Below are 19,635 nucleotides of genomic sequence, written 5' to 3' on the forward strand. Positions count from 1 at the left end.
TGACTTGCATTCCTGAGCGACATGCATATTTTAATAGAACAAAGCAAGCGAGGAACAAGGCTTAGAGCAAAAACCAAAACTTGGGAGGATGAGAGATGAGAGGCACTGTTTTAAACGTATTATCCAATAATAGCCGCCTTTTCACAACACGCTGCAAAATGTGTATTGGAAAGCTACAAGAATCTTGCTTCAATTATTTGTTGATTGGTTTATCGCTCCAAGTTTATTTTGAAAGGACATGCAACAGTTAAAATGGATTAGGGCATTACAAAGCATGCGGTGATACCGATTGTGCGCAACAGTAAAATATGGAATGCTTTCCCAGACTCGGCACATCGCTGCTGACTTGGCGAGTAATGACTTCGTTCTTATGTAATGAGTGCGGTTATTAATAGGAAATCAAATGAGGGGAAACTCAGACGAAATGATGACAGCTGAAGAAGTGGACAGCGTCACACGGCGTGTGAAACCACAATTTAATGCTTGATGCCAAAGAAAAGTGTCTGATTGCTTTATCTATTTCTATTCACTTAACGTGTGATCATTAAGGTAGAAACTGCAAAAGGACAAATCCGGGTGAAATATCATGTAAGGCTCACGGAACGTGTGCCCTGAGCGGCTCAACGACGCCGCTGCGCTCTTCGCCAAACCGGATCGATTGCTGTTTCTACCATAAAACGCTGTTTGCAACACGTGTGGAAATCTGAGCTGCAGCACAGAGAGAGGGAGAGAATGAGAGAGGGAGAGAGAGAGGGGGGAGAGGGAGAGGGGGGAGAGAGAGTATGTGTGTGTGTGTGTGTGAGAGAGAGAGAGAGAGAGAGAGAGAGAGAGAGGAGGGAGAGAAAGTTAGAGAGAGTTAGAGAGAGGAGGGAGAGAGAGGGGAGAGAGAGTGAGTGAGTGAGAGCTAGAGGGAGGAGAGATAGAGTGAGGGGAGAGAGAGTAAGAGAGATAAAAGAGAGAGGGATAGAGGTAGATAGATAGATAGATGGAGAGAGAGAGAGAGAGAGACGGAGAAAGAAGATAATAAAGACAAACTGCAAGAGCAAATAGCCAGGACGTAGATATATATCTCTGTTAGTTGTCAATGAACGTTAACGTGGCTTTGCCATGTAAACCGAGTGTATGTGTGTGTGGGGGGGGGCGGGGGGGGGGGAATCGATACCTGACTCAATGGTTTGGGCAATGTTTTATCCCGCCAAGCAATGATATTATCACCCTTGAACGTTATACGCTGCAGAAGTCTTCCTAAATCAAAACAAACAGCTCCCTTATAGAACGTACTTCTCTATTTTAAAAAATCACTCCTTTGCGAATGGGCAGCTTAATAGCGGCATAACATCCCGATTTTTAATCCACCGCCGCGGCTCGATCTGAGATTCGAGGCATGTACATTGACAATTATGCAGCCGTCATCTCGCCGGGTAACTGTCTTGAGCTTGATACCTGACCTGTATTTGGTCTTTTGAGGGAACAGAGTGGATATGTGCGGGTGGAGGGACCGTGAAGTGTCTTGATCGTGGCGGCTGGGCTAGGAGAGCTGGGGCAGACGAGTGTGTGTGTGTGTGTGTGTGTGTGAGAGAGAGAGAGAGAGAGAGAAAGTCACAATATTTTGTTTTATTTTACTCCAAACCCGTTCTTTTAAAAATTAGATCCACTCGTCACCTACAGAACGATTATATGAACCTGTTTTATGAATCGATAAATGAAGAAAATATGTCTGTAATCCAGCAATATTGCTGACAAAGCAAATTAACAAGTGTTACTCCAACTTTATCGTATCCTACCCTTTACATCACCCTCCTCAACAGGCAAACAGACACATAGACTTTTATCTGCAAGATAAACGTTTCTAGAGTGTAACCTTTAGTCTTATTAGAACATAGAACAAGAACAGGCCCTTCGGCCCACAATGTGATGCCAGTTAAAGTAAATCAGTAATCAACCAGGCAACCTAATTAATCCCCTCTGCCTACACAATACCCATATCCTTCCATTTACCTCACATTCATTCTAAGAGTCTCGTAAATGTGCAGAAGGTGCAACTCCTCCACCACCCTGGGGAGAGTACCCACTACTCTCTCTTTGTAAAATCTTTGCCCCTCACATGTCCTTTGAAATTACCCTCTTCTCGCCTGAGATGCATGCCCTATTGGTATGATGCCATGCCATATGTGTGTACTTCTGAAGAATGTGATCAAATGGATTAATGATTATTAATGCAGAAGTATTGGGGGTTATTAATCTAACACGAGTCGTCGGCTATTAATAATCCACAATTTCACTGTGTTTTTTTGTACTGGGTACTAACTTTTCACTATTTGCAAAGTAAGCGGCCTTCCTTCCCACGGACAACAATTTTGTTATTTTTTTCAGTTAAGTAAGTAGCTATTCTCTCTCCCTTTATTGAGAGAACAGGCCGCTAATGGTGTAATAGAGTTCCTCAAGGTTGACACGGCAGGAATCTGGGTTGTGCTCTCCCTTATGAAGATAGTGAAGTGCGTGATGTGAACTTTTTGAGGGTGATTTTTTTTTTCTTCGTTTATAGAGTGGGTGGACGCTGGAGCTCGGATTCCTCGATGTGGAGTTTGAAACGTTTTCCTGACAAGTGGCTGTAATAAATGAGAGTCGCTTTCAGATGGATATCTCAGACGTGAAATTGCGCCCAGCTGGTTATATACGCAAACAAATAGTTTCATGTAAGACTCTCGACTTGCCGGTTGATGAATAGAACACGACATCGGTAAATGGGTCTTTAACTCATTTAGGAATAAAACTATTGGCTCTCTAAGTGGAAGACACGGAGACGCCATGTATCCAGAACAAGCCGCTATTTAAAAAAAAAGCAGGTTTATTAGTTTCCACACCCTCGCCCACATTTTTGCCATTAATTCCAAATGTCACTCAATTACAATGGACACCAGATAATCAGTGCAAGAACTGAACGAGCTCTAGCTTCGTGTGTGGAGGTAACTAGATTTGCTTTAGGGAAATACTTGGTTCGAAAGTGCGAGAACTTGGAAGGTAAACGTAGTTTTCCAATTTGCCTGTAAAATTAAACCACATTCTTTTCGACAACCACGATGGAGGCGGGAGACGCCCAATTGAGTGTTTTAAAAACAAACTACTTTTCAGGATTAGTCCCATACCCTTGTTTTCTCTAAAATCATATTGAATATAACACCATGGGATTCGCCCTATAGATTAAAATCAGGCCGATCAAATATCGTTTTAATTTGTTATTTCTTAAAAGCGTGCTGGGACAGCATAAGAGAAGTGGAAAAGTTAGGCAGTGAAAGTGGGCAGGTGGACTGGAAATAAATTAATTTCGCTCATCTGGAAGTATAATAAAGATATATTTAAGAGAAATGGGCCACACAACAGGCAGTCTCTACATAGTTAACTCCCTTGGGGACATAAGTTTTTTTTTTGTTTTTTTAAACAAACTCCAACTAAGAGTACACCTGAAAACACTAGATAATCCATTTGAGAGACCGAAATCAGCCCAAAATAAAAATGCGGTTATGGAATGGAGGGGAAGCGATGGATGATGTACTGATATTAATTTTAAAGTTTCAAAGCAAAACCTCGGAAAAAATCAAAAACGTAAGTGGTTAAAGGACGCTTAAATAGTGGAGAAGAGAAGACAATTGAGTCTTCAAGATAAATTCGGTGTGAAAGTCCAGGCGAAGTGGGGAAAGAGGGGAAAGAGATGTTCTCGGAATGCTTCAGGAGCCTATGCTTAAGAATTCGGAGACGATGGGCTCTTTTGGAAAGTATTATCCTAATAGTGGGAAAGATAAGACGAGGTATTTAAAAAGAGAATTCGGATAAACTGAGATTAGGAATTAATAGTTATGATAATTAAGTGGGAAAGGATGGGATGGGATAACGATAGAAACCCAGTGAATACTTCGTCCAACAGCTCTATAATTTGACAGAATGTGCTTTCCGAATTTTAAATAATAACAAGTGAAACGTTTCTTCTGAAAGAATAAACCGTATTTGCAAAATGAACATCATTTATTATAAGAACAATACACGGCTGGTTTAATATTTTATTAAAAGTACACTAACATAGTTGAATACATAAGCTCATCCTGTATTTAATAGTTATACTCATTTCCAGGTTACTTTATGCGTTGATAGTGAAATCACCTCCTTCGTCTACCACCAGATTCCCTCCCCCAACACGGTTACACCCCCACCCAAATAAAAATAAAGACCAGCTTTTCAATTTCACTTGCTGTGCTCGGGATATCTTATTGCTCCAGCCGCTGCCTCATCCCACTTCCAAACCATCCTTTAAAATGAGTAGACTTTTGGATTAATTTGTGAAACATCCCTCCTTCATTCAGGCCTTAGAATTCATTCCTAAAGCATGATACCAATCCATTCTCTCATGTTAACCGTGCTGCGGAGGCAATGGTTAAAAGTCACGATGTCACAGCATGTTAAATTCTTCTCAGTGAAATGATTTGAAATTAAAAATTAAATCACTTGCAAAAAAAGTATATATTTCAATAGGAAAGGACCAAGGGGGTATTTAAATATGGAAATTGTAGTGTGTGGGAAAAGTGTTTACGTCCAAAATTTTCAGAATTTTGATAGAAAGGAGACTTCGTGGTACTTAAGGTCAGCTAACTATCACCAAGATAAGTAGTTAAAGAACAACTTCCAAGATATGAGAGTACAATCTAGGTACCAGGCCATATTCCGTAAAAATCACAGTTTTTAAAAAAATCTTGACTACAGAAATTAAGGTACGGATTTGTCTCCAAGATGATTCAATTTTGTTTTTTTTTTGCTTCACATGTAAATACCGAAATTGGTCAGAAGAAAATATTGTTTTCAGATGCATCTAAAATCCTTTCAAGGCCGCCATGTTTGCTATCCTCTGGTACAGAGCCTGGCTTCACGTGGTGTTAAAATATTTGATTGGACTACGACTTTTTCCAAGAAATGGACTATCTTTAAAGTAAATATGTTCGTCAATCTCCCACCCCGCCCCCGCCCCCAATACAGCTGGTGTTTGACTCGGCCTGAATCAGAAATACATCGTCAAACGCATCAAGTAAATGTCGGATGTAGATATCTAGAGTTTGAAATTAACCTTCCGTACCAGTTTAAATGTTGATATTTTGTAATTATGATCTGGACTTTGCTTTTGAAAGGACTATTAATATTTGAATATTCAAATTCAATTGCAATGGTGGGAAAACCTATCAAAGCGATTCAGCCGCATTTCTTAAATAGAAAATGCAATTAAACTAACAAGGGAACATTTTGAGAATAGAACCGGTTTGGGTTTAGATTCTGACATCTTCTTAGTTTCGCAAAATGTCTGCACAGATTTAAAGTGGTCGGTGGTGAAATTAAACACTGTCAGTTATTAAACGGTAATATGCTGAATGTACAAATATGATTTAAGTATAAAGATAGATGGACTGGCGTATTTACATAGTGACAGATCGGCTAGCTCAGTGGTCAACAGCCAACAGCAAGCCAGTGAGTGCCTGTAGGATGGAAAAGCGCGGTATGAAAAGGATGGCTTTGCCACACATACTGGGATCAACTCTTACACCTCACAATCAGAGCCATGAATTAGAAGAGAATTGTTTATAAAGGTGAACTCAAACAAATAATTAGAAACAGATTAAAAATAGAATTAAAATATATTTTGGAACACAACTACTACTCCACGGTTCCTGACAAGAATTACCACGGGACGCCCTGCCTACTCTGTACTAACAAGTTTTAAAAGTGTCTTAATTGGATTTAACGGTGAAACAATGAAAAATCATTTTCTATCAGGGCTTTGATGTCGATAGGCGGCCGTACAAGGGTTATGTAAAAGTCGGGTTTGGAGGAACTAGGGGCCTTAAGAGCGACGCTCGCAGCGACGACAGACAATAAAAAAGGTGTAGTCAGGACACTGAAACTACCCTGCATAATGTTAAGTGTAACAAGGTTGCGTGTCTTTTTTATATAGTACCTCATCTTGATTGAGAAGGCATGTATATAAAGTGTTATTGCATACGTTGTCTTTTACTGCCGATAAACATGGGCAGGGAAATGTACAGAGACAATCCATTTATACGTTAATTATTCCATCTAAAAGAGTCTATGGCCATCGCCTTGTGCATCACGCGGCTTTGCGACTAGAATGTTAAAAACCCCAAGCGGCCAGAGAGCAGGTTCTCGTTAAATGTAAATAGAAATAGAGAGCTTGGAGAGGAAGCAGAAAGTGAACACACACACACACACACACACACACACACACACACAGACACACGCACGCACACACACACACACACACACACACGCACACACACACACACACGCACACACACGTATACATGTATATATACTTTCACTTCCACTAGCACACAGTCACTCTCTCTCTCTCTCGGCTTCTCCATGCGCCCAGCGCAGCTTCACCCTGACTTGGCTGTTACGTTTAATTTCGATGCAGAGTTGTTAAAAGAAAGCTCTCCCATGACAGTGTGTGCTAGAGCTCTGACCCGGATTATAAAACATTAATGCGTGCAGCTACTGGATTCTACAACAGCAGCAAAGCACAACAGTCTTTACATCTACACTGTTTGGAAGTGATAGTGTTTTCTAACCTTCTTCCGCATATTATTTTATCCTGATATTACCAGCATATGACTTTAATGGTCTTATTGAGAGCATGAGGAGGGGAACAAGAAATTTATATGATCATTAAGGCCCTGCGTATTATTTTCTATTATTCTCTGGGGTGGGGGTCTTCTACAATATATACTGTCGATCGTCGAACTGAGAACGACACCGCCAGTGAACAGATAAATAACACAGACACATCTACAATAGATCTCTTTTATATCACTTTTGTAACTGTTCCAACATAACAACCATGTTTTTACAAGAATATTCCGTCATACCCATGGAACAACGCCACAGTACAGCGTTTGCAAGATTATAGCGCCTGTACCTTTTTGCTAGACGTTGTTTTTTTTCTTTTAAAGTCTACAGGTAAACAGCCTTGGTGGTAATGATAGGAAGATTTGGTTACATGATTAGAAACCAGGGGAGGAAATGGTGATTTAAACACTTCGGGGGTTTCAAGGGGGAAATATAGTTTTTATTTCACGTGGAATGTCGGATACAATGCGGAGGTGGGATGGGGCAGTTCTGATAAGCAAACTTAAACTTTAATCAATGTATATCAGCAACTTCAGCCAAACTAATTCCAGAGCTCATGGAGACTTTTGTGAAATCAAAGACAGAAGTGCCTTGGACACTCAGAACAAACCACAGGGACAATAGCAATCCGCATAGAATGCAAATGCTCTTTAGAGGGCCCACTGGTGAGAGTTTAAAAACACGTTTCTCTATTAGCATTTTGGAGTGCTCTCTTTAATACCCGATCACTTTTTTAAAACGTCAGCTTCGCCAATACTGCAGGCTAATTGGTACGCTTAAAGCGACAAAGTTTCTCTTTTTAAAAAATGTTGTACTAATTTTTTATTTACTTGTTTAATTCTGATTTCAATTTTAATTCTTGGAGAACATAGTTTTGACGACATGAATCGCAATCGTTATATGAAGCAAAAGGTCATATAAAAATTAGTATAGAATCACAGAAAACCTGGTTTGGAACCAGAAAAAAAAATACAAAACAGATATAGATACACAGACACAGGACAAATTTTATAATTATTTGGAAAATGTTATTTTCCCCTAATTTCTGATTTGTTTTAAAATGCGCATACGATGTCTTTTTAATTTTACAAAAAGAAAATAAAGACTAATATCTTACAAAATGATAAACAATGCTTGCGGTAAGTGTGGTTCTACATATGATGCAGTCCAGTTTCTTTTCACAGAATAAATCCCACAGTCAACAGCTTGGCCTCTTGGAAGGTCCGTTTATTTTCACAGATAACATCCTATAGGAACTTTCAAGTCCTTGAATAGAGAGGGAGTCTCGCCTAAAATGCTTTTGTTTTTTTTTTGTTTGGGGAGGGATATCCTTCCCTCATCATTGGATGGACATATAAGGCCAGTTGAAGCTGCTGCCCGACAGTAACATATCTCTGATGAGGGTTTCAATCGGTGTTTTACCTACCAAGCGAACGAAGAAGAGCTGTTCGATGACCGAGGAGGAGACGGTACGAAGAGAAGGCAGTCGCAGTAAGAGCTTGCCGAAGCGGCTCGGCTGGTTGGGGTACTGGCTCCTCACGTACTCCTCTAAAGCACACTGAGATTTCTCCTGTAGGCTCTCTATGTGGGCAGCATCCGACAGGCCACAGGCATCTTGACAGCCGAAGAAAAACAGAATTAGTGCCGCTATCAGCTCATCTTTTGTTTTATTTTAATCCTGGTTTATTGTTTTGATATCAATCCACACACACCTCCCTCTCTCGCTCTCTCGCTCTCTCTCTCTCTCTCTCGCTCTCTCTCTCTCTCTGTCTCTCTCTCTCTCTCTCTCTCTCTCTCACACACACACACACACACACACACACACACACACACACACACAGGCTGCTGCTGATGGACTAGATATCTGATAACACGGATCTTTTTGTTGTAAATATTTCGGTCTGATGGCAAAAAAAAGGCAGCAGAAACATTGGATTAAACGTAACAAAGGCACTCTTAAATAATAAGTACAGATGCACGCCATTTCCCGCAGAGAACCGAGCCAGGGACACCAGTGTCCGGAAACATGGTGTGATAGATACTAATGTGTGTTATTGTTTACACCACACGTTAACACATACTTTCTGTGCATTCCACTGCATTGCAGTGTTTTTCCTTAATTGTATAGAATGCACTGTATAATCGAGTACCGAAATATGTTTAAAATCTGAAATAAACAAGACGTGGTGTCCATAAAGGCAGCCCTCACGTAAAAAGAACAATCAGAATATGCTTTGAAAGCTCTCCTTTATATCGGCACTTTGGTGCGGCTGCTGTGCTAACGCAAGAGGTTATATTCTCTTCAGCACTTTCCAATGAATATAGAAATACAGCTAACGAAGACCAGGCCAGTCCCAGTGACAGTAGGCCGGGATTGTGCGTGAATGTTCTGCAAAATGACATTTGGTGGATGAAAATAATCCAGTGTAGTAGAGCCTGATATTTGCTGGAGCCTGCATTATTTGAAATATTTTGTGGAATAAAAGGGGCAATCATACTTGATTTCAAGATAAGGTACAGGGCTATTTGAAAACATTTTAATTTATCTGCTGGGAAACCATATTTTGGCATATAAATTAGTGCCAAAGCAAAAAAAAATAGGAAGTTTAGGTCACGACCCAGCACTTGGAGAGCATCCAGTTGGAGAGGTTGAAAAATACTATCCAGAAAGCTAAGACAACCCCATAGCAGTCCTTCCGTAGGCTTCAGTAACTTCAAGCGGCCCTCCCTAGCAGGCCAACGAGTGTAGAGGAGAGAGAGAGAGGGAGAGCGAGAGAGAGAAAGAGACAGAGAGACTGTGTGTGTGTGTGTGTGTGTGTGAGAGAGAGAGAGAGAGACAGAGAGAGAAACGCACCCTCTCGATTGTCTGAAAGCTCTTCGCTTTGGAGAACTTGGACAGCTTTGAGAAAGGCTTCCCATGAATTCCCCTCTGGCTAAAAATCAAAACAAGTTCGGTCAAAACTAGTCGCGGTGGTGGGGAGGCGAATGGAAGTGATGGTGGTATTGCAGATCTAAAGCATTGGAACAGATCTATGTCATTAATTTTAAGTCATATTCAATCAGTTCCCTCTTGTTTTACACTTCAGTTACTAAGTTTTGATTTACCAACAGATCAGGAGGGAATAATATGTGAACATGTTGGGACTGTGAAAAGACGACTAATTTGTGATATTTACTAATCACTTTCCTGTTTATATTAGATTAAGTTATTTAATAAAATATGCTTGATAATATACATTATTGGTATAATGCTCAACTTTAGCATTCTATACATAAAACTGTAACCTATACTGTGAAAAGCATTATTGATTTAGATCCAATTTACTGAACTTTCTGTCCCCTTCACCCTGTTTTTCATTTCGAACTACTTACCTGATGTGAACAGCACAATAGCTTTAAGACAGCTGTATTCTGCCGAGTCGACGTGGAGCGCTTTCAGTTTTTCCACTTGTTCCTGAAAGATCCTTATGTGATCCATAAAGGCAACGACTCTATCCGCGGACATCGGCGAGGCATGGAGGCCGGCAGCGGCCAGCAGAGGAGCCACATGCAATGGCATCGAGCACTGGGCAGCGTTCAGCACAAACAGTTCACTCCAAGTCAGCCTTAGCAGTGCCACCTGATCTGTGATCTGCAGATCTGGGAAGAAAGGGATATTCCTGGCCCATTCTACAGCGCTGAACAGCAACCGTGCAGCCAGCTCGCAAATGTTCTCGATGCCCATGATGTTGTTGGGTTGCATACACTGACTTCCATACCGAGAGGTTGGGTAAGGCTCGGCCCGCAGTAGTAAGGAGATGTATCCAGATAGATAGCAATGGCCGTTCAAAGGATCCCCATTCGTCAACGCGTACTGGCCCGGGTTTGGCTGAGTTGGGGGCATTCTTCCTCGCTGAACCGCTGACAGAAAGGAAAAAAGGAGAGGAAATGTACATCCACAGAGCGCAGTGCAACACACCCGAAGCTTCCGAAACGCAGTTTTAATTACATTTATAAATTACATTTTTAAAACTCCGCAAATAATCAGTGTAATTTCTCCATGCAAAATTTCAGTACGCAACATGATACAAATTAAACGTATAAAAATCAGTAAATACTAAATATAGCTTTACCCGTTGAAGCAGACCACATTATGTCTGTTAAACTAATCCGAAGCACAGAACATTGCCTAAAGAATCGCTGGATTGCAAAAAAAACTCCCCCAAACTGTACCACCCACCCACGGTTACAATTGGAAAATTCTCCAAACATCTAATGCATGAATGCAAACGATTAACTTACAATTACAGGGGGGGAAAAGACCGATATATTAACCATTTGAATCCACAAAAATCTGCAGCCATGCTTGCGATTGTTAAACTCTGTCAACTTTGAAGCTGGGAGTTGTAGAATATTTTTTAACTGAAGCTGCAATATACGTTTTAAGGATCTCCACTGGCCACCAGCATCTTTTTCAGAATTAATTGTATTTTGCAATAAACTGGTTAGATTACTCTGCTATAGAACGTGTAAACGCCAAAGCATTTGATAAGACTGAACCATAACCACGCAGTAAGAGATTTCTGAATTCACATTTACAGCAATGATTAGCAAATAAATATTCACCTTCCCGTCTCATTCCAACTTTCAGGCATTTCTTCAGGCGACAGTATTGACACTGATTACGGTGGTGCTGGTCTATAGGACAATTCCGGTTGGCACGACAAGTGTACGTTAAGTTTCGCCGAACACTTCTCTTAAAGAAACTTTTACAGCCCTCGCATGTGAACTGGCCGTAATGTTTGCCGCTGGATTTATCCCCGCACACCACACACTCGATGTGCTGCTGCTGTTGGCTCGGCTGCTGTTTCTCTCCGCCTGGCTGGACGCTCTGACTGCTGCCTCCGAGCGGGGTGGATGGCGGACCCGGCTGGCCCGGGGTCTGCGGCGTGTGAGGGGCTCCCGACGTCGCCTGCTGCTGCTGGCCTGGCTGCGCTTGTGCAGACTGGCCGCTCTGAGCTCCGGCCACGTCGTCCTGAGGATCTCGCCAAGTACTAACTACCATTGCCATATCTCGGCCCCAAAAAGTGCGGGAAAACAAGTTGATCGCACGGGGTTTTTTTTTGTGTCCTGTTGGTAGGGAGCAGAATTGGACGGTGGTAACAGAAACGAAGAGAGAGAGAGAGGGAGGGAGGGAAAGAGAGAGAAAGAGAGAGAGGAAGAGAGAAAAAAGGAATACAACTGCGATCAAAGCAACTCACCCAGACACACACACTCGCACACACACACATACACACAGACAGACAGACACACACACACACTCACACACACACACATACACACACACACACACACACACACACACACACTCACACACACACACACACACACACACACACACACACACACACACACACAAGGAACAGTGAATGAATGGGTGAGTGTTGATCAACAGTAGCTTAAACAAATGAGCACCAAAAATAAAGAATAAAAAAAGATCCCGATCAGGGTGCGCAAGTGTCGGGAGGCCAGATCCAGGGCAACACGCAGTCAGCCATTCAGGAAAGCAATATAGGAGGGAACGAGGGGTTAAAGATTATGGGAGTTGGGGGTGGGTGGTGGGGGGGGGGAGAAAAGAGACGGTCACAATTCGAAGGGACACACACAGCAAAAAAAAATAACCACGCGATCCGAAGTAAAGTATGGCGAGTGTTAAATCCCTTCTTCTCCGAAGATCTGAATTGTCAGAGAAAAAAAACTCACCAAGACAAAAAAAAGGACGGCCGACGCTAAAACGCCCTATTTTCACCTCTCATGCGGAGTGGAGAGAGAAAGGGAGGAAAGAAAAAACAACTAATAGAATATGCAAGGGGGAGAGAAAATGAATGCGTTTAAACGGGAAGACTAGCGGAGCAATTTTTCCGAAAGGGGGATCTGCGCGAATGTCTGTATATAGTGAACTTTGACACTACTATTGAAACTGACACGTTTCTATGGAGATCGCTGCCTTATATGGAGTTCATGTCAAGGAGCCAAGAGAGGGGCTGTTGGCAACTGATAATCAAAGGCGACTGGTCATAGCCCTGAATTGGGGCTGGGGAGGCTAAGGTTAGCCAGCCTCCTGCTCACTATTGGTTAGCAGTCTTATTTATTACCTACGACGCTCTGACAAGCAAAATTTACATTAGATCTCCTGCGCTGGTATTTACTTTAAGACCTTATTAGTATGGGTCGCTTGTGGTCACCACAAAAAAGCAACACGAGGACCCGGTGCTCGTAATAAAACAAGGCGGCTAGCGGCCTCGAAATTTCAAATGATCAGAAAAGTTAGTTAACAATCAAACTTTCTCTCTGTATTTTAGAGGACCATTGTTTGAAATAAATAAATAAAACGGGCACCTCCTGTCTTTTGTGTCAAAGGGAGAAAAATCACTCTTTTCTCTCTCTTGCAATATTAATTCGGTGAGCAACATTTTTATATGCTTCATTTTTATTCTGCTTTGGATTATGCTTTGAGGCCTCGCTCCAATGCCGGTGAGATTTCAGTTATGATTTGTAGAAGACGAAAAGTTACCATTGTCTTACAGACTGGGGTGCTGTGCTTCTAACTGTAGGATAAGTCCAGCGGAAAGTGTTAACGTGCCTTGTATTTGACGTAAATTAAATCTCGGAACAGCTGTATCCGGCTGCCATCTAGCGTACAGTAGACAATTATCAAATATAATACACACACCCAGCCGGATAATCCACCAGATGGGCTTTTATTGAGGGATTTGTTTAATGCGAATAATTTATTGAATTTTAAAGTAAGTATTTTAAACTTTTAATCCAAATGTTATTAACCCTAAAATTTCAGAATTAATCATTATATGAGCGGGAAAAGCGAACCCTCTATTCAAATAGCACATATTATTATTTCTTATTGTTCCACTTGTTCTGCATAAAAGAAACTGCGAATTATTTCAAGATGCATCATCACCATCTATTTTCTACAACTTTGACATAACAATACATCTTTTCCCTACGAGAAGCAATCAGACCATCAGTGACAAACAGCGATCAGACGCACAATCCTTATGTTTGATAAATGTGCCCCTTCCTTACTCGTAATATTTAGTTTGTGCACAGGGCACAATATCCTAAAATCCAAGCATTTAGAGACCTTAAAAGATATTTTAGCAAGGTTTTTTTGCACAGCTTAACGTGGACACACGCAAACGAATTTGCCCAACTGGTTTAATTTGAATGAAATAAGTTCAGTTCTTGCATATTGCCCTGATTAAATACTACATACAGTCGTATTGCATCCGCAGCCGCCGCTTTTGTATATGCATTGATGAAACGCTATTATTGACTATGCAACAGTGAACTTCGTCTTGTTCCCTCCCTTCCTCTCATTCTCTCTCCCCCTCTCTCTTTCCCTCTCCCTCTCCCTTTCCCACTCTCTCCCTCTCTCTCTCAATCTCTCTCTCTCTCTCTCTCTCTCGCTCTTCCCTCCCCCTCCCCTCTCTCTTTCTCTAAATAAATTCTTAGCCATGGTTTATGTTTAGTGAAAAGGTGAAACGAATAAGATTAGAGAGGACAAAGGGGAAAATCTGTAAGTGTATCATCGGGGTTTCTCCCTCCTCAGAGTGGGACGGAGCGGACACTGGAAGGGAGGCGGCCTCTCTTCTTGCAACTTGCTTGAAGTAAAGTAAGCACCTGTAACCGGCACGATCGAGAATCGTCAAAGAACGCCAGCAGGCAAGTTACAACTTCACCTTCATTGTCCTCTCTCCCACTTTGATTTTTGGCAATGCCGTTTAAAAGTAGCGCGTGGCTGACAAATCTTTCCAAATGAATCTTAAAAAAGGCTACTTATGTATTGTTTTGCTTATTGATCCGGACAAATTATTATTACTGTGTATCGCACAAGACGTTAAGGGTGAAAGCGACGGAATAGTCCCTCGCGATCGCAACATCGTTCTTCAAGGCCATTCTGGTGCGTATTTGCAAAATGAAGAGAAGTGAGGCGAATTAACTTTGAACATGTGTTCGGACTTTTACCGATGTTGGTTTTAATGTGTAGACATTCGAGCTATGTACTTCTAGCGTAACGAAGCTGAATTCAGTCTCCCTGTGTCAGTTAGTGTGAACTTGCAAGGATAAACTCGAGGGCGGCATGAAAAGCAAGTTGCGAGCCTCAGAAAGTAGCTCCTCACCTGCTCTAGTTGCCGTGTGATCACCTAATGAAAAGATCGATCGGCCAATGTTTGGCTAAGTGATAGTGTCAACAGATAAAGGAATACCAAGATGATCGACTGGCCCCGGTATACAGAGACACAATACAGACACTGCTACCAACAGCCCGAGCCCGCAGTCGTCTCTCAGTGCTCTCTCTCTCTCTCACACTCTCGCTCTCTCTCTCTCTCTCTCACTCTCTCTCTCTCTTTCTTTCTCTCTCCCTCTCTTTCCGCACGGTTCCACCTTAATTAACACAGCAGCGTGCTGTCAGAGGGCAGTGCAAAAGTACTCAGAAGAAAATGAAAATCCGGCGCCGTAAGTTAAAGAGAAATACCGGGTTCATTGCTCGGTTCGTATCGGAGAAAGAGTGGGGTTGCTGAGGCGTGGGGGGGGGGGGTGCAGGTTCTGGAGGGTGCGTTGGGGGGGGGGGGGTGCAGGGAAAACTCTTCATCGGGTCATGGAATCACTTCAGGCTGGGGAAGAGGTGGGATGAGCCGGTAACTGAGCGCCGTGCAGTCGGTACCTTTCAGGCGTTCTAACTGCAGATATTTCGGTATTCGTGGCCGTACCTAGACTGTTAATCTGTACCTGTCAGCGGACGTTCAGTTGTGTGACTTTCTTATTCTTGTACTTTTTAAAGATTCTGAGGTTAAGAGCCGCTTTTCAAGGTGCAATCAGAACCATAAAGATTCTATCCATATTCGGTTCCCGTCCTGAAAAACAGAAACAAGCACATTTCTTGTTATATTTCACATTCGTAAATTGTATATTTTTTGTGATTACAAATATTTTAAACCACAGGCCATTGCGTCGTCCTACAAATTCATTCCCTTAGCTAAAATAATTGGTATCGTCTCCTGCAGGTTTCAGATGTTACTCGAATAACCTTGAATTCAGCTCACTGAGATATTTCCAAACGCAATCTTCGAAATGTCAAATAAACACTAACTGTGATAATAATGGATATACTGCATCCAGGGAGAAGAATTTTCAGTGCAAAATTAATGCTTTTTTCCCTTCTTTTTCACCATACCCACCCACCAAGCATCTGGTTTGTAGACGTTTGTAAATCTTAAGAGAAAAAAAAGGCTGGTCTTTTAGTTAGATCTCCTCCCCCCAGTTCGGGCCGCTGACCTGTCGCATTACCCAAGGTTTTTTTTTGCCGAGCTCCCGAGGGCAAAAAAAGGAAAGAAAGAGAATTTTAACTTTTCCAGCTGTATCGAGTCAGCTACGGTGCAAAACTTTTTTCAAATGTCAACATTTCTCCTGTTTACTCATTCAAATACAAGCACGAAATGTGCGTTATTTCAAAGAAATCTGTGAATTCAGCATCTGATTTTTCACTTGCGTTGCACAGTCTAAAGGCAGCTAAAAAGCAATGGCATCAAAAACAGTCATGATATACACAGGGAGACAACTCGTAACGTCTTTCTAATTTGTGCTGTATTTTATCTGTGTCGTTCTCAGAGTATTTCGGCTTCAAAGTTGTTCGCATGAACGATGGCCCAGTTATACCGAGACTGATTTTGCCTCCAATATGCGTTGGGGCGGTTACTTTAGGCAAAATCTAAGTACAAATACGTTATGGTTCCTTGACTGTTCACTTAATATGTTTTGTTTTGTGGTCCTGCAGCTGAACGCCACTGAATTTACTCTGCAATAGGCATGGTGAACCAGTGATTAACATCATCCCATTCTGAGGTTAATTTCAGTGGCGAGCTGAATCCTACATAATTCGGTGTTTCTTTCTTGCGCCCCGTTCTTGCCTAGAAAGTTTTTTTTAAACCACAGCACCGGAATTGAAGTTTAGCGGCGACAGATTCCGAAAGATTTAGATGTTTATAGAGGTAATGCCGAGTTTCTGGATATTTTTACTTAACTGTAAACAGGCACGGAGAACTTTTGGGTCACATCGTACGTGTGATAATAACAGCCAGATGTTTAAAACACATAAAATATACACGAAGCTTCTTTTTTGCTTTTAAAAAAGCTAACTCTCCTTCTTTACGTCTCTTGAAGCGTCAAAGAGAAGAGGAGGGTCCTTTGTCCACATTCATCTCTGGCCATTCTAGGGGTGAATTTGGTGTGAAAGGGACGAGAAGGTCACTTGACATCGCCTTTTATCTACTGGCGTTTTCTCTGTGGATCATCGGATCTGAATAGACACATCTAATCGCACTTAATGGAAACTTGGCGAGAGAGCGAAAACCCGCCTTCACCTGCATTCACCGTTAGAATCAGCGCAGCTAATTGCCTCACCCTCTGCTTTAATATAATCTCAAAACAAATCGAAAGCCTTAGGAATTGGAGGGTTTCTAATTGGCTCGTAATAAACCCAAATTTTAACTCAATCCTCATTCATTGACATGTCTGGTGCTCTAAGTGAGCAAGTTTTTTTTAATGAATGCATTAGATTTATAGGATAATACCGGTCCGGATGACAAAACAGTTCAGTGTTCCAAACTTTCTGCAAATACTTTGCCACCACGAACTTCTTCGTTGGTGTCATATATACCGGTTTCTATCGGTAACCGATTTAATTCAATTAATCTTTAAAATCTGAATGAATAAAGCTTTCAGTTTTCTATTTTGCTTTCATCTTGAAGCGAGTTTATGAGAATATTTATGCGAATAAAATAGTAACATATTGCAAAACAAAAAGAGACATATTGTAGGCGGGAATGTTTACAGACATTATTATCTGTACTTTGCAGGAACAACGTTAACACACTATATTTCAGTCTCTAGGTGTGTAAATTGATCAGCACATTTAATGGCTCATTCTTATACTGAAGAAGTCGAAAACATCCAGTTCGCTACAATTTAATGCCAACATAGAGCCCCATAAAAGGCAAAAACCAAAACTGCTTTTAGCAAAGCAACGCCTTTTAAATTTGGGGTACGTGTGATGCAACTGAAACACTAAATAGATGTTAGTTGTTTTAAGAAAATAAACACACAAAAAACCAGCTCAACCTCGAACAGCAGCAGAAGACGCTTGTACATTAAAGTGATGCCGTTCTGCATTCGCAATATAGCTCCTGGAGATGAATTTAAAGTCCACACCAGAAGAAATAAAATAGATTAACTTGGCTCGGTACAATAATAAGGCTTTAAACTTCCACGAATTACCGGCGTGAAAGTTTTTTTTTCGGATGCTTGGGTATTGAAAATGCCTTTAGAACAGAAGTATTTTGGGAGTATGACATACAAATTGCTGGAGGGACTCAGCAGATCAGGCAGCATCTATGGAAATGAATACACAGTCGACGTTTCGGACCGAGACTGGAAAGGAAGGGGGAAGGTAGTCTGGAAGCTGATTACTAATTGCAAACAATGATGCTTGGACTACTTTTACAATTAGCCGGTGGTTGGGTCTTGTTGGTAGGACTGTCAGATACAGCAACGGGTAATTGCTTTATTGCTCACAAAACCGCCACCTATGTGCTAATTACGGTGGATGGGCGTATAAATAGACACCATAAATCTATTAGGGCCAAAAAAACGCTATTGACTGTTTAAGTTAAACCCTCTATTGTATTGCACATACTATTCGTAAACAATGCTCTATCATCCCACACCACGAGGTAAATCTATGCTCCGTGGAAATGTGATCGCTTTCCAGATGGGGGAAAAACTTCAAGAAATACACATATTCAAACTTTCTCTCCATTCTTTACCCGCAAATATTCACTGAACTCCGAGAGTGAGCGAAACTGTTTTCAGTTAAGTGAGTTCTGATGATAGATAATGTCAATTGTTCAAGTAAAAGTTTACAAACGTTCACCTTAACACATTAATGGTAATCTTAGCCCTTCAATCGACATTCTTCTCAGGTGTTATTTACTTTGGAGGAGGTGGTCTGTATTTCTGGTAGTGACCAGGACTTGGTTCTATAGTCGGGTACAATAACAACTCAATTCCCTTTTCTGAACGTTCATTATATTAGACGTTATTCTATATAATCTGCATTTTTACAGGATCTTAGTTTACCATCTTAGGGAGTTAAAATACCGTATTGTTAAAGCCATCTTTGCGCGGAGAGTCAGCCTGTTTGATTCAATTGTTTAGTGAGGATTAAATTGTTTATTAATGCAGGGGCACGTGTAAGAAGTTGCTTAAAATTGTTTAGATTGTATACCCAAAAAGCGTCGTGTACAAATGGAACTTCTAGACATGGAGCTGACGAGCGTGATTTGTGGGAATCAAACACTGAACAGACTCCTATTACATAGGAACGTCCGGAGAGGAGCTCGTGGAACCAGAATTTAAGTGCTTCGTTTTTAAACGTGGCTCGGTTTGTTAGGAGAAGGTTTCTCTGTTTAAGCCGCACTTCAGTTGTTTCACACTGACGTACCCGCTCAGTGCCCAGAAAGTGCTGCATTTTGGAGGCGTTGTTTCGGAATGGACTTTGAACTGAAGACGTGCGTGCTCTCTCAGGTAGACTTGAACATTCCAATGTTCCACTTCGGCGAAGAAGAGCCGGGAAGTATACCTGCCACCTGTTTACTCTTAATTCCTTAGCCCCCTGTCAAAACCGTTGTTGGTGGGAGCTTGCAATACGTATATTGGCCTTTTCCGTCGTGGCAATAGTAATCAGGCTTCATAAACTATTTCACTGGCGGGAAAACACTTCCGGACGTCCTGAAACAAGTGAAATGCAAGCCCTTTTAAAAATTAACTTCCCCATCTAATGGGGTGACGATCGGTCATAGCGCAGCGCATCTGTCCGAGGAGGTGACAGTTCTC

General features: G+C 41.6%; 2 protein-coding genes and 1 long non-coding RNA gene across 11 annotated transcripts in view; 2 read left to right on the top strand and 1 right to left on the bottom strand.

Annotated features, from left to right (window-relative positions):
- Positions 1–6,350, top strand: part of arb2a (ARB2 cotranscriptional regulator A) — a 547,284-nt gene extending 540,934 nt beyond the window's left edge. The window contains exon 11 of the mRNA XM_063068470.1: positions 2,546–6,350. Coding sequence (XP_062924540.1) covers positions 2,546–2,589 — 44 coding nt within the window. The 3' untranslated portion in view covers positions 2,590–6,350. The remainder of the gene's footprint in view (positions 1–2,545) is intronic.
- A 155-nt stretch (positions 6,351–6,505) lies between these two features.
- nr2f1a (nuclear receptor subfamily 2, group F, member 1a) lies at positions 6,506–16,841 on the bottom strand. Its single transcript, XM_063068473.1, has 5 exons — positions 16,767–16,841; positions 15,475–15,599; positions 11,290–11,793; positions 10,057–10,584; positions 6,506–8,298 (listed from the first exon to the last, which is right to left on the bottom strand). Exons 3-5 carry the CDS (start codon positions 11,732–11,734, stop codon positions 8,024–8,026), a joined length of 1,248 nt encoding a protein of 415 aa, XP_062924543.1. The 5' UTR covers positions 11,735–11,793; positions 15,475–15,599; positions 16,767–16,841; the 3' UTR covers positions 6,506–8,023.
- LOC134357202 (uncharacterized) overlaps positions 13,150–19,635 on the top strand; it is a 101,480-nt gene continuing 94,994 nt past the window's right edge. For 6 of the 9 annotated variants that reach the window (XR_010020563.1, XR_010020562.1, XR_010020560.1 and 3 more), the window contains exon 1: positions 14,124–14,410. This is a non-coding gene — a long non-coding RNA (uncharacterized LOC134357202). Of the gene's footprint in view, positions 13,470–14,123; positions 14,411–14,445; positions 15,202–19,635 lie in introns of those variants that run through there. The other 3 variants (XR_010020558.1, XR_010020557.1, XR_010020556.1) reach the window with 3 other exon arrangements.

The sequence above is a fragment of the Mobula hypostoma genome, chromosome 16 (assembly GCF_963921235.1).
Source record: "Mobula hypostoma chromosome 16, sMobHyp1.1, whole genome shotgun sequence".
Taxonomy (NCBI): Eukaryota; Metazoa; Chordata; class Chondrichthyes; order Myliobatiformes; family Myliobatidae; genus Mobula; species Mobula hypostoma.

Coding starts and splice junctions, on each gene's coding strand:
- nr2f1a (XM_063068473.1), bottom strand. CDS start 11,734: ATGGCAATGGTAGTTAGTACTTGGCGAGATCCTCAGGACGACGTGGCC. Junction 10,585..11,289: donor AGTTGGAATGAGACGGGAAG/GTGAATATTTAT, acceptor CCTTTCTGTCAG/CGGTTCAGCGAGGAAGAATG. Junction 8,299..10,056: donor TATTGTGCTGTTCACATCAG/GTAAGTAGTTCG, acceptor TCGGCTGTCAAG/ATGCCTGTGGCCTGTCGGAT.